This window comes from Excalfactoria chinensis, chromosome 1, assembly GCF_039878825.1.
Source record: "Excalfactoria chinensis isolate bCotChi1 chromosome 1, bCotChi1.hap2, whole genome shotgun sequence".
NCBI lineage: Eukaryota > Metazoa > Chordata > Aves > Galliformes > Phasianidae > Excalfactoria > Excalfactoria chinensis.
The window spans coordinates 45,443,716-45,458,862 of record NC_092825.1 but is presented as its reverse complement, the minus strand read 5'-3'; the positions used below and the strand labels follow the sequence as shown (position 1 = coordinate 45,458,862).

The 15,147-nt window shown below is 48.0% G+C and overlaps 6 protein-coding genes across 6 annotated transcripts; 3 read left to right on the top strand and 3 right to left on the bottom strand.

The window, feature by feature from the left end:
- The first annotated feature begins 5,715 nt into the window (after nt 1–5,715).
- On the top strand, nt 5,716–6,200 carry LOC140261390 (histone H4). The gene has a single exon (XM_072354775.1). The coding sequence runs from the start codon at nt 5,740–5,742 to the stop codon at nt 6,049–6,051; it is 312 nt and encodes a 103-aa protein (XP_072210876.1). The 5' UTR covers nt 5,716–5,739; the 3' UTR covers nt 6,052–6,200.
- A 524-nt stretch (nt 6,201–6,724) lies between these two features.
- On the bottom strand, nt 6,725–7,271 carry LOC140252120 (histone H3). Its single transcript, XM_072336466.1, has one exon. The coding sequence runs from the start codon at nt 7,260–7,262 to the stop codon at nt 6,852–6,854; it is 411 nt and encodes a 136-aa protein (XP_072192567.1). The 5' UTR covers nt 7,263–7,271; the 3' UTR covers nt 6,725–6,851.
- Nucleotides 7,272–8,056: 785 nt separating this feature from the next.
- Nucleotides 8,057–8,613, top strand: LOC140252125 (histone H3). The gene has a single exon (XM_072336478.1). It carries the CDS (start codon nt 8,077–8,079, stop codon nt 8,485–8,487), a length of 411 nt encoding a protein of 136 aa, XP_072192579.1. The 5' UTR covers nt 8,057–8,076; the 3' UTR covers nt 8,488–8,613.
- A 539-nt stretch (nt 8,614–9,152) lies between these two features.
- LOC140252133 (histone H4) lies at nt 9,153–9,717 on the bottom strand. The gene has a single exon (XM_072336489.1). The coding sequence runs from the start codon at nt 9,691–9,693 to the stop codon at nt 9,382–9,384; it is 312 nt and encodes a 103-aa protein (XP_072192590.1). The 5' UTR covers nt 9,694–9,717; the 3' UTR covers nt 9,153–9,381.
- A 3,178-nt stretch (nt 9,718–12,895) lies between these two features.
- Nucleotides 12,896–13,674, top strand: LOC140258795 (histone H2B 1/2/3/4/6). Its single transcript, XM_072349462.1, has one exon. It carries the CDS (start codon nt 12,977–12,979, stop codon nt 13,355–13,357), a length of 381 nt encoding a protein of 126 aa, XP_072205563.1. The 5' UTR covers nt 12,896–12,976; the 3' UTR covers nt 13,358–13,674.
- A 753-nt stretch (nt 13,675–14,427) lies between these two features.
- LOC140258511 (histone H1) lies at nt 14,428–15,143 on the bottom strand. Its single transcript, XM_072348844.1, has one exon. The coding sequence runs from the start codon at nt 15,116–15,118 to the stop codon at nt 14,462–14,464; it is 657 nt and encodes a 218-aa protein (XP_072204945.1). The 5' UTR covers nt 15,119–15,143; the 3' UTR covers nt 14,428–14,461.
- Nucleotides 15,144–15,147: the final 4 nt, after the last annotated feature.

Genomic DNA, 15,147 nt, shown 5'->3' with positions numbered 1-15,147 from the left:
AGAACAGTGCATCACAGGTGTTGGTGTAGTCATGGAACAACAAAAGCACATCATGTCACAGACACACGAGACCTTTGAGTCCACACAAAATAATATCCTTTTGCTCAAAAGTATTCACATGGGTGATGCTGTCTTTCAGATAGACTGGTCTCAGAGAATGTTATTCAACGTGTTGTTACATCGATCCCTGTACTTCATAGTTCTTTATCTTCTCCCATAGTGAAAATAAGTGAAATGATATCAGAAAAAAAGAAACTCCATGCAGTTACATAAGCATTTCCCAGGATGCAGACAATAAATAAAAACGGTGAAGTAATAAATGAATATTCAGCTTTTGGTTAAGTATCACAGTGACAATAGTGTGTAGCGTATATATTTGATTAGTCTTTTCCTTCCGAACGATGCACGCTTTTATTGAAAAAGTTGCTTGATTAATAGGACCTGTAATGGGACCCCTCTGGAGAGCAGAAAGGCACTTTCCAAATTTCTGTGCTACTAAGCCATCTTCTACAGGCTTAAATCCTTTTCAAACATTTCCAATCTTCTGATTCTATGAAATAAAGGTATGGGTTTTTTTTTCTACTGCCTTTCAGAAGGAGAAGTTCCTTTGGGTTGTGGTATTTATCAAGTATGTAAGCGAGATCACTTGCCTAATTTAAATATGTGTATGCTGTATTGGTTTTTAATGTACAGATGGTAACAAATGTACAGAAGGTATAAGTGAACATAAGTAAAGGAAAAACTCACCAATGGTGGTGCCTTGGCTGAAGAAGCTGGGGCAGTCCTCACTGATGAGCAATCTCCAAGAGATATTGCTTCAGTGGGAGTCAGCCCTTAAATGAGGTCTCAGAGGGGATGGAGTCGAGCTCCACCCCTCCCAGGAGCACAGCTACATCACTCTCACCTGTGCTCCCACAGCTGACCCCATACTTGCCTCAGCTGATTAATCAGAGGTTCAGGCTGTGATTACCAATCTCCCATACAGTATGCCTATTTTTATAGAGATAGAGATAGAATGAATTTTCTTTTGTTGAAAGCAACTCTACTAAATTGAGTAAAACTTATTTGACACTGTGACTTTGTGACATTTTATACAATGGATAAATGCTCTTTGATCTTTTCATAGGTTACTCTCAAACCCCTTCACATAAACATTGATTCCCTTTTCCTCTTACACCTTTCTATAAGTAAAAAGTATAATAAATTAGAAATATTTTCAGATTTGGTGTAATGCAGATAAGCTTAGACACTGAAGGAGATAAAAAACACTTGTTTTTAAGATTAACAGTAATATTGCTGTCGATTTATCTCAGGTACATGATCAAGTTAGAAACATGAAAGAAAATGATGTGACTCCATTCATACAGCCTCAGAGGCTGAGATGCTCACATTCAGGAATTATGAATGGAGAGCCTGGTGTCTCAAAGCCAATTACTTCACAGCTGTACAGGTGCAGCAGAAACTCTCCACTGGTAGGGAGAATAAAAAAGGCTCTTTGTATACAATAGTAACAAAAATGCTTATTGATGTAAAATGCAGCTGATTCATTGTGCTTCTTTCTTTATTGCTTGTATCTTTAAAAATTCTCTCTGAATGCTTCCAGTGCTGCTGGGACTGGCTGTCAGTGTTGCTTAATCTCCAGTTTCTCTATGTTGTGGCTACTGTGTGGGATAAACAGCCAAGGATCAGCCAGGGTTATCACTGTCCCCTGTTACTAAATATTGTTTTCATACAGTGGACTCCGCAGCTGGGAATGAACAACAGTGGAAGCTGCCTGATTAACTGCTTCTGCAAAGAGCCTGCTCTCATCAAAGCATTTCTCCTTTGTTCTTTCTTTACTAGAAAAGCTGATGCCTGTCTGCACACTAGATCTTCAAGAGCATGCATCAGATAGCAGCTAATAGCACCAGAGACCAACCTGGAAATTTGAAAGCTATGATAACGCTTTAACCTCAGCGTTAGGAAGTGCTCATCATTATGAGAGCAGCTGCATTTTTCAGGAGTCATTTCTGTAGAGGGGAGAGATGGAGCCACCCTCACCTTTTTGCTCATCACCTTCAGCTCTTCATTTGGAAAAAGTCAATAGAGACAGAATTTCATCCAACATTTAGACTACTCATGCTGCAACTATTTTACACAGCATTGCAACGATAGGGAGATACAGTATCCTTTGTTGCACTCTGTTCCTCTTCTGCTGATTCTTGATAGTGAGTTTCATTGCAGTGCTTTTGGAGCACTGAAGAAACAGATTACTTAGCTGTGCATTTAGGGTTTGCAGGTGTGACAGGATGTTTTCACTGTAATCAACCTGTAGGTTGCAGTGAGGGTGAAAGATAGTGGCATTATGCATTTGAAGGACCAGGGATTGGGGTGGGAGAACAGACAGTGAAACTGAAAGCTATGGTCTAAAGAAGCTGAATACTTTTTGTTCAGTAACCTCCAAAACACCTCAAGTTTGGAGAGCTCAAGATGTGAATGCTGTAAAAAAGTCACGCAGAGAAACAAGGAAACAGATTCTTCTGCAGGGTCTGCAAGGGGAAATGGTTTCAAACTAACACATGAAAGATTTAGATTGGATAGAAGGAAAAGGGCTTTTTTTCTTTTACAGTCAGGGTGGGGAGATTCTAGCACAAGTTGCCCAGAGGGGCAGTGAATGTCCCATCCCTGGAAATGCCCGAAGTCAGGCTGGGGGGGGCTTTGAGCACCCTGATCGAGCTGTAATGACTCTGTTCGTTGCTGAACAGTTGGATCAGATGGCTTTTTAAGAGTTCCTTCCAACCCAGTGCTTCTATCAACTGTGTCCTTGTGTCTGTGTGGGCAGTGAAGTTCACACAGCATGCTGCTTCCAGACCCCTGTTAAGTCTGACAACTGCTGAAGGACTTTACAGCTACAATGGAGCAGTTCTTGGGTTTTTGAAAACAAGGATGATTCCAACAGCGATTGTTGTATTAGATTTGAGCTCGTGTTTTGAATCTAAGAGTCATAAAGTTTGGAAAAGACCCCTGTGGTCATCATGCAGTCCCTAAAGAACTATTAAGACAGTCTAGCACAGAGTGATTTTAGTGTGGTTTATAAAGATCTATCAGAGATGGATTATGTAATTCTTGTGGTAGAAGCTGCTATGATCCACATGGCAGTAGAATTACCATTTTTCACCTGATGGGAAATTAATTAGAATATAGCAGTGGTGATCTTCAGCACACAGCTTCAGGTAAAGCCCAAAGGCAAATTCTCACTTGAGGAGAAGGGCTGGTTAAAAACATCAACCCACTACAAAGACTGTGAAAATTGATCTTAATTCTCCAAACAAATTGAAAAGACACGTGAGGAAAGATCTCATAAGAGAGCCTCACCTCCTTGAAGAAAACACTTAAACAATTTTTCCCAGAAGTTCAAAGTAGATCTGCAGAAAGAAAACAAGTTTTGAATTTCACCTCATTTATTTTAGTCTCCTCCTTGAAACGCTGGTTGTCATATGGGAAGGTTAGGAGGAAAAAAACAGCACTCATCATCCTCCCCACTCTGTCCCAGCTAATGGGAAAAGATTAACTGTAAAAGTGATCAATGGAATTAATAGTGATTTGTTGGTTTTATGAGTATCAAAATCCACACAAATGAACGACCAGGACAAAAAGATAAACACAGGCTGTGGAAAATGACAAAGAAAAGGTGAAGTGATACTTCAGAATTTAATAAATGCAGATTTCTCAGCAATGCATTCTGCTTTCCAGAACACTGAAACACCAGAGCTCCTGTAAGTAAGAAGCAGGCCCCTTCCTTTGGTTTGATTTAGCTTTGTTGAGGAGTGGCCTAAGGCATCAATAGCATACACATTTATATTCTGTAATTACAGCTGGCAGCGAAAGAAAGACACAGTGCACATACATCACACCAAAGTAAAAACAGGAAACTTTATATCACTTGGTGTGGAAAGATACAACCAGGTAAACAAAACGTGAATTTCCAAATAAATGGAAAGACAAAAATACTTCAAGCTATTCAAGCACAACAGTATATTACAGCAATCTGTTGTACGTCCCTACACAATACTATCATATCTGCACTGATTGTTTACTACTGATTGGAACAGAAATGCATGCATTAGTAGTTGAATTATTGTTTATTTTCTTACTGATTATTTGTAGGTCAAAGATGAACTTTGTTGTTAGTAGTTTGGTTCTTCAGCTGGGTTGTCACACAGGGATAAGAAGTGGACAAGGATAAGAAGTGGACAATTTAAGGAAAACTGATTCTGAGAGGAAAAAATAAATACAAAAGTAAGAAAAGGTTAAATTTCCATTGGGGGGAAAATACACAAAATAATTGGTGAGGTGAGACAAGGATTCTAATGAACCAAACAGAAGCAAGAAACTGATGCTAAAAGAGATTTCAGCTATTTGGCAAAGAAGCATTCAGCCACACTGGGTATGAGAAGTAGGTAGGGTGGGTTGCAATGCAGATTACATATTCCCTCTAACTCAAAACAAGTGTAGGAGAACGTTTACCTGAAAACTCTGTAAGAGTAACATCTAAATCATTCTTAGTTATTAGGCTAATGAAAGCAAAGCTATAAAAAAAGATGTGCAAAGAGAAACAAGTCAGTGATGACTGAAAAGAATTACACCACATGGGAGAGGAAAAACAAATATTTTCAGCAGTCCTGAAGAACAGATGGCTTTGGTGTCTGGACAAGTGTAGGGAGAAACGCACTGATCACAGGCAGGGAGAAGTATACGATATGAAATAGTGAGAGGAGCGATAGGTGAGGAAGTCAACACAGAAACATTATGAAGCTTCCTGTTGCACTGCATTCATTCTGTTCACAGCAAATGATGGAGAAAATATGTATATATCAGTTCATACTTTTTTTTTTTCTTCTAAGCCTTCTCCAACTTTGTAAATTCATTTATTAAGCAGGATTCAAATTATTAATAGGCAAGTTATGCTATAACATATGTAACTTTCCAAACTTAATAGAAATCCCAAAGAAAGATGTCAAAAAAAAACTATGGGATGTAGGAAAAAATGTTCAGTCTCATGCAATAGAATGTAACAAAGTGGACATGATTTTATGGCTTTTCAGAACACTCTTACAATAAAATTTGAAGATGTGGAAAGAAGCAAGAGGGCTGGTAGTGCACAATGCACAGCTATGTTCAAAAGAAAGGGACGAAAAACGACAAAGAACGAAACGCAAATACAATACATCAATGGAAAAGCATCGAGCAATTACCAAAGAAAAAATGCTAACGATAAAGTACTACAGCAGCAGTAGGGATCCATGACAGGAAAGAAAAAAAACAAAGGGGGTGGAGAACCTTAGTGCGAGCGCCGCGAAATGGCGGCGGCGGAGCTCCGGAGAAGGAGATGGTAGCGGCGCTTCGGCCCCACCGCCGCCGCCATTGGTTGGCGTTTGCTGCAGAGCCGCACACGCCGACGGCCCGCTCCCAAACCAGCACCGAAAGCCGCGACAACGATAACAGGAAACCGGGAGGGGAGAAAAAAACAGAGAGAGGAAGGCAACAAAGCCAGGCCATAACATTAATTCCACAAAGCGCAGAGACGGACAGAACTAATAACTGGGCCACCACCTCCCCCTAACCGGGAGAAAGAGCGGAGAAGGCTCCGCCCGCCCCGCCCCCCTACCGAAGTCCTCAACCAGGTCGGACCGCCGGCAATATACAGGCGGGCTGTCGGCAATTCCCGCCACAGCTGCTGAAGAAAATCGTGCTGGAAGGATGTCTGGCAGAGGCAAAGGCGGGAAGGGGCTCGGCAAAGGGGGCGCTAAGCGTCACCGCAAGGTGCTGCGCGACAACATCCAGGGCATCACCAAGCCGGCCATCCGCCGCCTGGCTCGGCGCGGCGGCGTCAAGCGCATCTCGGGGCTGATCTACGAGGAGACGCGCGGCGTGCTCAAGGTCTTCCTGGAGAACGTCATCCGCGACGCCGTCACCTACACCGAGCACGCCAAGAGGAAAACGGTCACGGCCATGGACGTGGTGTACGCGCTCAAGCGCCAGGGACGCACCCTCTACGGTTTCGGCGGCTAAAGTTACTGGACGTCAGACTTGGCTTTTAAAACAACCCAAAGGCTCTTTTCAGAGCCACCCACACTATCAATAGAAGAGCCTTTATCACTATTTAGTCATGATCTTGTTGTTACTAAGAAATTTGGTTCTCAGTGTAGTAATTCTGTTTTCACATCAATTGTTTTACGATTCTTACTGTACGTTCAAGCAACACCCATTAGTTTCCGTAGTAAGGAAACAGAGGAGGAACAGCAAAGAACCACTTTTTAGGAAATTAGCAGCCTTTCCAAGAACGTAGGGAGCGGCTACAGGAAGAAACCAAGACCCCGAGCTAGGCGCTGCGGGGAGAGCCGCGTCTCAGCCAGCGGCTGCAGAGTGCTCAGGCGGGAGACTCATAAAATGGCGCCTTTTTTTTCTTCAGGTCTGTTTCGTGCTCGGGGAGAAATAACGCAAGGAGAGAAATGGGAGGTTCCGTTGGAATCGGCTCAGGTTACTCCTCCCTCCCCCTGCTGAGGAAGAAGCCACTGCAGACACTGCCCCACCCTCAAATTCCCTCCACCGTCACGGACCCGCAGTAGTGAACTTCGCAAGCACTGCCTTTATAAGGATAGTTCTGAATAAAAACTTAGCTTGAAACCTAACACCCCCCCCTCCTCCTCCCCAGCCACCGCTTCTTGATAATCAGTTCCGCCGAGAGCACCAAAAGGAGCACTTGCCATAGATCACACACCCGCTGCCAGCACAGCGATACAGCTCTCCTCAGTGGTAACGTGGTGGCTCTTAAAAGAGCCTTTGGGTTTGGCGGAGAAGGGACAACAGCCTCAGGCGCGCTCCCCGCGGATGCGCCGGGCGAGCTGGATGTCCTTGGGCATGATGGTGACGCGCTTGGCGTGGATGGCGCACAGGTTGGTGTCCTCGAAGAGCCCCACCAGGTAGGCCTCGCTGGCCTCCTGCAGCGCCATGACGGCCGAGCTCTGGAAGCGCAGGTCGGTCTTGAAGTCCTGCGCGATCTCGCGCACCAGGCGCTGGAAGGGCAGCTTGCGGATCAGCAGCTCCGTGGACTTCTGGTAGCGGCGGATCTCGCGCAGCGCCACCGTGCCGGGCCGGTAGCGGTGCGGCTTCTTGACGCCGCCCGTGGCCGGCGCGCTCTTGCGGGCCGCCTTGGTGGCCAGCTGCTTGCGGGGCGCCTTCCCGCCTGTCGACTTACGCGCTGTCTGCTTCGTACGCGCCATTTACTCCTACTGTCGTTCAAAGGTAAGGAAGCGATCTACCCTCTCGGCTCTTACTTATAGTAGATGAAACCCCGCCTGTTCGCCTTTGATTGGTCAACAAAGCAATGAATTTAATTGGCTAACTCTGAGCCTTCTGCAATTCCTAGCTTGCAAAGAAGCTTGTAAGCTTTTTAGCACTTCAAATAACTTTTTTTCTATTATGTACTTGTTTGGTTAGATGTGGCGTCATGATGCAGGCGATATTTGTTTCGAGAAACAGACTTATATGAAAGTTTTAAGGTTGAAGTGCAAACAAAACATCTCACTTTTTATGAAACCCTTCCTTAAACTCAATGTGACACCGGAGACCAAGACACTTGGGACTTTCTTCCCAGAAAACAAACCAGAAAAAGCAACCTTTACGATAAAGCAAGGCTCGTGACTTTCTGTCTGATAGATGACTAAAAACAAATCAAATCCTGTAGGCACGTTTTCACTGCTGCTAAACATCTGGCTTCCTTCTGCAGGTTAAATAAGGGGTGTGAGAATGCTATTTATTGCCCAAGGTGACAATGAGGTAAGACAACTAAATAAAAGCAATAAAAGCTTCACGTATCAGTGGAAGCATTAAAGTGAAAGGCTGGGGTTTAAGTATTAAAGAGCAACATTAGGGACAGTAAGTGGTTAACGCGGGTTTTTCAAATTGGACCAATGATATTTGTCCTTTCGCCAGCCAATGGCAATGCAGCGGTCGATATAAAAAAGAGTCAGGAAAGCGCAGGAACTCAGAAGTTCTTTGCGGCTTCTGTGTGAAACACTAGAGGGGACTTGTGCGATGGCGCGCACGAAGCAGACGGCGCGTAAGTCGACGGGCGGGAAGGCGCCCCGCAAGCAGCTGGCCACCAAGGCGGCCCGCAAGAGCGCGCCGGCCACGGGCGGCGTCAAGAAGCCGCACCGCTACCGGCCCGGCACGGTGGCGCTGCGCGAGATCCGCCGCTACCAGAAGTCCACGGAGCTGCTGATCCGCAAGCTGCCCTTCCAGCGCCTGGTGCGCGAGATCGCGCAGGACTTCAAGACCGACCTGCGCTTCCAGAGTTCGGCCGTCATGGCGCTGCAGGAGGCCAGCGAGGCCTACCTGGTGGGGCTCTTCGAGGACACCAACCTGTGCGCCATCCACGCCAAGCGCGTCACCATCATGCCCAAGGACATCCAGCTCGCCCGGCGCATCCGCGGGGAGCGCGCCTGAGGCTGTTGTCCCTTCTCCGCCAAACCCAAAGGCTCTTTTAAGAGCCACCACGTTACCACTGAGGAGAGCTGTATCGCTGTGCTGGCAGCGGGTGTGCGATCTATGGCAAGTGCTCCTTTTGGTGCTCTCGGCGGAGCTGATTATCGAGAAGCGGGAGCTTGGGCGTTTGGGGGGTGTTAGGTTTCAAGCTGCGTTTTTTGCCAGCCCACAACTATTGCGTGTGGGTAATAGCTCTCAGTTACTGCATGGAGATTGCCAGAAGCGGCTTGGTGAGAGGGATAAGGGCGGGGACGGATAATCGTGGCCGGAGCCATAAGGAACGTAGGGGGGGTGTGTAGTCAGTTCGAGCGTGCCCCGACTTTTTCCTGCACCTGATGCACTACGAAGCGCTTACGGCAGTTTCTTCCCGCGCTTGCAACAGCGCTAAGAAAAAGCGCTGCCGCTATTTCACGGACTACGCGCCTGAGGCTGCATTCCGCAGACGCTGGCCGAGAAGCCTTTCTCAGAACCGAGAGCCGATCGCCAGTGCCCTCCCCGGTCTGCTCTCGTGATTGAACTACGTTCTCGGACCTAGGAGCGGCCGTTGGCAGGGAAGAAAAGTGGACGGGGCCGGAACAGACTGATTTCCCCCCCACCCCCCAACCCACAACGAACCGCTTCAGCGCATGGCATTCTACAACTGTTCCCTTATGCTTATTGAGGTATAATAAAAGCAGTATTTCGTTTACGCAACGCTATATTCATTATAAGCAAGTAACAACGAAACAAAATCATTTCCATTAACTACCATCACTCGACTGCAAGCAGTGATAAAGGCTCTTCTATTGATAGTGTGGGTGGCTCTGAAAAGAGCCTTTGGGTTGTTTTAAAAGCCAAGTCTGACGTCCGGTAACTTTAGCCGCCGAAGCCGTAGAGGGTGCGTCCCTGGCGCTTGAGCGCGTAGACCACGTCCATGGCCGTGACCGTCTTCCTCTTGGCGTGCTCGGTGTAGGTGACGGCGTCGCGGATGACGTTCTCCAGGAAGACCTTGAGCACGCCGCGCGTCTCCTCGTAGATCAGCCCCGAGATGCGCTTGACGCCGCCACGCCGAGCCAGGCGGCGGATGGCCGGCTTGGTGATGCCCTGGATGTTGTCGCGCAGCACCTTGCGGTGGCGCTTGGCGCCCCCTTTGCCGAGCCCCTTCCCGCCTTTGCCTCTGCCAGACATCCTTTCAACACGATTTCCCTCAGCAGCTGTGGCGGGAATTGCCGATAGCCCGCCTGTATATTGCCGTCGGTCCGACCTGGTTGAGGACTGCGGCGGGGCGTAATGGGGGCGGGGTCTTTCGGCTCTTTTCTTTGTCAGGGTACGGGGCGGGCACTGCGCCGCGTCTTTGGGCGGTCCAGCTATTGTTTCTGGGTATGTCCGCGCGTAGCGGAGAAGAGTTTACGGTCTGATCTTGTTTGTGCCTGTCTTTCTCTCTTCTCTTTCGCCGCACACCTCCTGTCTTCCTGTTGTTGCTTCGGCACTTGGTGCTGGTGTGGGAGCGGGCCGCCGCCGGCTGCAGCTCTGTAGCAAATGGTAACCAATGACGGCGGCGGTGGTGGGGCCGGGTTGCTTCTCCCACCTCCCTCTCCGGAGCTCCGCCGCCGCCATTTCGCGGCGCTCGCACAAAGGCCCTGGTCGGCTTGTTAAGGAGGCGCTCAAAACCAGTCTGTCGTTGTTAGGGAAGGCGCAGCAGTATTATGTCCACCGCGTATTTTGTTCATTTTCTTTTTCCTCCCTATTTCTCGTTTTGGTTGATGGGCCCCCACTCTTTCTTTGAGGAGAAACAGAGTTAAATCTTATTTCTCTGCTTTGTCTGTGTTTCACCAAATGATTTCTGGGCTTTGCTTGTAGGACTGATGTGCTGATGAAGGTACGGGTTTGGATTTCAGTTTATGCACCCAAGGAAATCAGTAGATTGCTGTGTGTCCTTTGAAGAACACAGCATTGCTTACTTGTTTTCTCCTTTCAAGTCGCTGTGTTCTCTTGATCTACCACTTCCCAAATTACCTCTTGTGTTTTGTTTTGTTTTTTTCATTTATATAGTTTTTTAACTGCACTTTCTGCACTTTTTCTTCACCATTCACTAATGGTGTTTTACCATTTTAATGAGTTTTATCATCTTAATTGGTTTTTGAGATGTGAAGTGAGTAAACATCTCTTAACTCAGAAAATAGAGGAAAAGTTCCCACTGCCCCTTTATTCTTTCATCTTTTTCTTCCCTCTTTCCATCTGTCTGCAGCAGTGCTTTAATGATGGGGAAATGTGAGCTGTTTACTCCTTTTAGCTGTTATAATGTCTTCAGATGACAGTGACACTCAGCATCTTATCAAGATAGAAAATCTGCACCTATAGATGGCCACATGTACAGAATAATGCAGCCATGCTTCATATTTCAGTCAGAAACTCTAGAAGTATGGTTGCTACCATTAACTTTAGAAGTGGGCTTTTAAACTGTGATTCTAAGGTGTGCTTTGTCTCCCATGTTTTAACAACTTCTGATGCTTTGTGCTAGTAACTAGATATTCCTCTTCAATGTCTGCTTATTCTGTAACAGTTACCAGGACACCTTGGTTCTTTTATTTGTATTCCATAGTGAAAATACACTCAACCAAATGAACTGAAGTTCAGAAACCAAGTCAGGGCAATGGAGCTTGGCTTCTTCAGCCCAGAGCAAAGAAGGCTGCAGGATGACCTTAGTGCAGCCTTGCAAAACTTAAAAGGAGCTTATAAACAAAAAGTAGTCAGGTGGTTTGTTTTTCTTTTTACGTGGATAGATGGAGATAGGATGGGGAAAAAGGGGGGAGAGAAGGGGGGGCGGCTTTAAACAAAAGGAAGGGAGATTTAGATTAGGTGGTGAGGTGCTGGCACAGCTGCCCAGAGAAGCTGTGGTGCCCCATCCCTGGAGATTCAAAGCCAAGTTGGATGGGGCCCTGGGCAGCCTGAGCTGGAGTGGGGCAGCCCTGCCCATGGAACAGGGTAGGACAGGATGGGCTTTGAGTTCTCCTTCAACCTGAACCATTCTATCATTTATTTCCAACGATTCTTACTGCACTTAAGTCTTTTTTGTCTCTACTTGTAAATAAATGGGTTCTGCTTGGTTTTTTTTTCAGGATCTCTTGGCCCTGGGAAGGTAAACTCTAATTCCAAGATGATGCCCAGGTGTGTGACTTTCTCTCCCTTCCCCCCAGCATTCCTAGTCAAAGATGCTGCAGAATGCACAGCAACAGAAGTCAGGATAATACTCCTAAGTCTTGTGTTACCCACAGCTTTTGGGGCCAATAGACAGTGACAGAACTGTATTTCTGACTTCAGACCATAGAATAAGAGTATTTTCCAGCTGCATTTGTGCAGACCTCTCTCCAGCTATTCCACCCCTAGCACTCCCAATGTATACCTGTCTGTGAAGGCACAGCAATGTTTGCCCTGTAGAGGAGTTCACAGATGTTCAGAGCTGCCACTGCTTGGCAGAGCTGATCTCAGTGCTTTTCCGCATGATTTTTACACCAAAAGAAAGACATAAAGATGGGAAGTTAGGTATTCAGATGGACTGCAGCAGGAAAAGGTAACAGTTCTGTTGTTATCACCAGAATCTTTACAACTCTATTTAGAAATCCTAAAAAATACAGCTTTGTTGTGATTTTAGCAGTTTAATCCTTTCCATCTCCATTTAGGTATGGCAGATGAGTTTCTTCTATAGGCTTATGCCAACTATCTTGTATGATACCCAGAAATTCTGGGCTTTGAACAGCCTTAGAGGTTGCAAAAGAAGATGGCATTATTGTAGCACTGTTATGAACTCTGTTATAGTCCCAGCTCCAATCAAAATGGAATTACTTTAAAAGTGAATTATAACATTCCCAAGTACTCAAGTTAATATACTTTAAATCTGCTGATTAAATCAGAGCTTTTATACTATTTAAAGTTCTGGAAGCCAAACCATATAGGTCAGAAGAGCTCCATTCCAGAGCCAGCATACTTTTTCAGGTTGTATTTGTGGCTGCTATAAGTGTAGGCTATTAAGTAAGTATTCAGGTTAATTTCATTTTGATGGGGGGAAAAAAGGTGGAGAAAACTCTCTCAGCTTTCTCCAGGCGTTTTGTTTTGTCTTCTCGAAGATTGCTGTCTGTACCTACAGCCCCCGCGCAGGCAAATGGAGGCACCCAGGCGACCCCCGGCAGCGCCCACACCGCCGCGGGTGGAAGCCGAGCTTTGCCGCTGAGCTGGGATTGAAAGAGCTCACAGCGATTGGTCGATGGGATTTGAATTGTTACCCAGTAGCAGCGTGGGATTTGCGATGGACCAATTATAGAGCTGTTCGTATTGAGAGACACGTCACGGGCTCTGTTATCCAATCAGAGCGCAGATAACGAAGGCACTCGATTTGCATACGGCCCCTATAAATAGGCGAGCAGTGCTTGTTGCCGGCACTCCGCTGCGCCGAAGGGATCGTGGAGAGTTAGTCATGCCTGAGCCGGCCAAGTCTGCTCCCGCCCCCAAGAAGGGCTCCAAGAAGGCGGTCACCAAGACCCAGAAGAAGGGCGACAAGAAGCGCAAGAAGAGCCGCAAGGAGAGCTACTCGATCTACGTGTACAAGGTGCTGAAGCAGGTGCACCCCGACACGGGCATCTCGTCCAAGGCCATGGGCATCATGAACTCGTTCGTCAACGACATCTTCGAGCGCATCGCCGGCGAGGCGTCGCGCCTGGCGCACTACAACAAGCGCTCGACCATCACGTCGCGGGAGATCCAGACGGCCGTGCGGCTGCTGCTGCCCGGGGAGCTGGCCAAGCACGCGGTCTCGGAGGGCACCAAGGCGGTCACCAAGTACACCAGCTCCAAGTAGAGTGGTGCGGATTACTCGATTTTAACCCAAAGGCTCTTTTCAGAGCCACCATCTATTCTAGTAAAAGGGCTGTGTTACTTTTTTTCTTGCGGGGTGTAGCGTGAGTGAAATGAACGCGAGTGCCTGAAGCACATATAACAGAAAATAATGGCTTCACCTCGCATTTTGGAGGTCTCAGTTCCAAATGAGCCGAGCAGTAGCAGCAATTCACGGAGCTGTCTGTTGTTTGGTAGCCGTTCTATTGCTGCAGCACGGCACACACGGCTCCCGCAGCAGTCACTGTCTGCTGCTCTCTGCTGTCTGGACCCCGTCGGGAAGGTGAGTGCTTCGTTTTGGTCTCAATTCTTACAATAAATGTTTTGCCAAGAATATTTTTACTCACTCTACAAGTTTATTCCAAATAGGAAATCCGCATTGCTGTTTAAAGCAAAAAGTTCGTGTTACATACATTGTAGCTGCTCCACACGTAAAGAATCTTAATTCTCCCTATTATTTCATTCATTAATAAACGGATGGAAAGCAGCCCGTGGGGCCACGCCGTTTCGTACCAGCGCGTCCTTTTCCCTTTCCCTTGTCGCGCACTCCATCACTGGACAGGGAATGACCGCACACCGTATCTCCGCTGTGCAAAAGCAGCCGTGGAGCCGCGCTAAGCGGCAGCTCCGGGGGCGGGATGGGGCGGAGACGTGAGAGCGGCCTCCGTCGGCGCACGGGACGGAGCGGGGGTGGTGCCGGAAGGGGGCGGTACTGAAACGGACCAATCACGGCCTAGCGCGGGTTATTTAAACCCCTCCCCGAGTAGGAAAGAGGGGCTGGCACCGCCCCGCCTGGTCGCGTCCTTCTGCACGGGGGGGGCGGGCGGGAGAAGCAGCACTGCTGGTGCCTTGCTCCCGGACTGCACGTAGTGCTGAACAGAACGGGCTCTTCTTATCTGCTGTTTAGTTTGCAGCTAATGCGCCCAAATCTCAATCTCCGCAACTGAGATGATTAGTTGCGCTACCCCGGTACCCGCAGCATTTCAGCTCTTTCTGAGAAGAAGTGGGTGGCTCTTAAAAGAGCCTTTGGGTTTATTTAAATGAACAGACTCCAATTTCTTCTGTCATCTTACTTTTTTTTTGTTGCTGCCTTCTTTGCCTTGGCTGCCTTGGGTTTGGCAGCCTTGGATTTAGCAGCTTTGGGCTTCACTGCTTTTGCCTTAGCTGGGCTCTTGGTGGCTTTCTTGGGGCGGCCAGCCTTGGTCGCCTTCTTGGGGCTCTTGGCCGCCTTCTTGGTGGCAGCAGCCGCCGGCTTCTTGGCTTTCTTGGGGCTCTTCTTCACTGCAGCTGCTTTCTTGGGCTTCTTGGCGGCAGCCGCTGGCTTCTTGGCTGCCGGCTTCTTGGGCTTGGCAGCAGGCTTCTTCTTAGTTGCTTTCTCTTTGGTCTCGCCCGGCTTTTTATTCAGCTTAAAAGAGCCCGAGGCGCCGGTGCCCTTGGTCTGCACCAGAGTGCCCTTGTTGACCAGACTCTTGAGCCCCAGCTTGATGCGGCTGTTGTTCTTCTCCACATCGTAGCCGCCGGCGGCCAGCGCCTTCTTGAGCGCGGCGAGGGAGAGCCCCTTGCGCTCCTTGGAGGCGGACACGGCCTTGGTGATCAGCTCGGTGACGCTGGGCCCCGCGGGCTTGCGGGCTTTGGCGCCGCCCGCCGCCTTCTTCGGCTTCTTAGCGGCGGCCTTAGCGCCGGGCGCAGACACCGCGGGCGCGGCAACGGGCGCGGTCTCCGACATGGTGACAGACGTCCTCACAGATCGGGGGG

Coding starts and splice junctions, on each gene's coding strand:
- LOC140261390 (XM_072354775.1), top strand. CDS start 5,740: ATGTCTGGCAGAGGCAAAGGCGGGAAGGGGCTCGGCAAAGGGGGCGCT.
- LOC140252120 (XM_072336466.1), bottom strand. CDS start 7,262: ATGGCGCGTACGAAGCAGACAGCGCGTAAGTCGACAGGCGGGAAGGCG.
- LOC140252125 (XM_072336478.1), top strand. CDS start 8,077: ATGGCGCGCACGAAGCAGACGGCGCGTAAGTCGACGGGCGGGAAGGCG.
- LOC140252133 (XM_072336489.1), bottom strand. CDS start 9,693: ATGTCTGGCAGAGGCAAAGGCGGGAAGGGGCTCGGCAAAGGGGGCGCC.
- LOC140258795 (XM_072349462.1), top strand. CDS start 12,977: ATGCCTGAGCCGGCCAAGTCTGCTCCCGCCCCCAAGAAGGGCTCCAAG.
- LOC140258511 (XM_072348844.1), bottom strand. CDS start 15,118: ATGTCGGAGACCGCGCCCGTTGCCGCGCCCGCGGTGTCTGCGCCCGGC.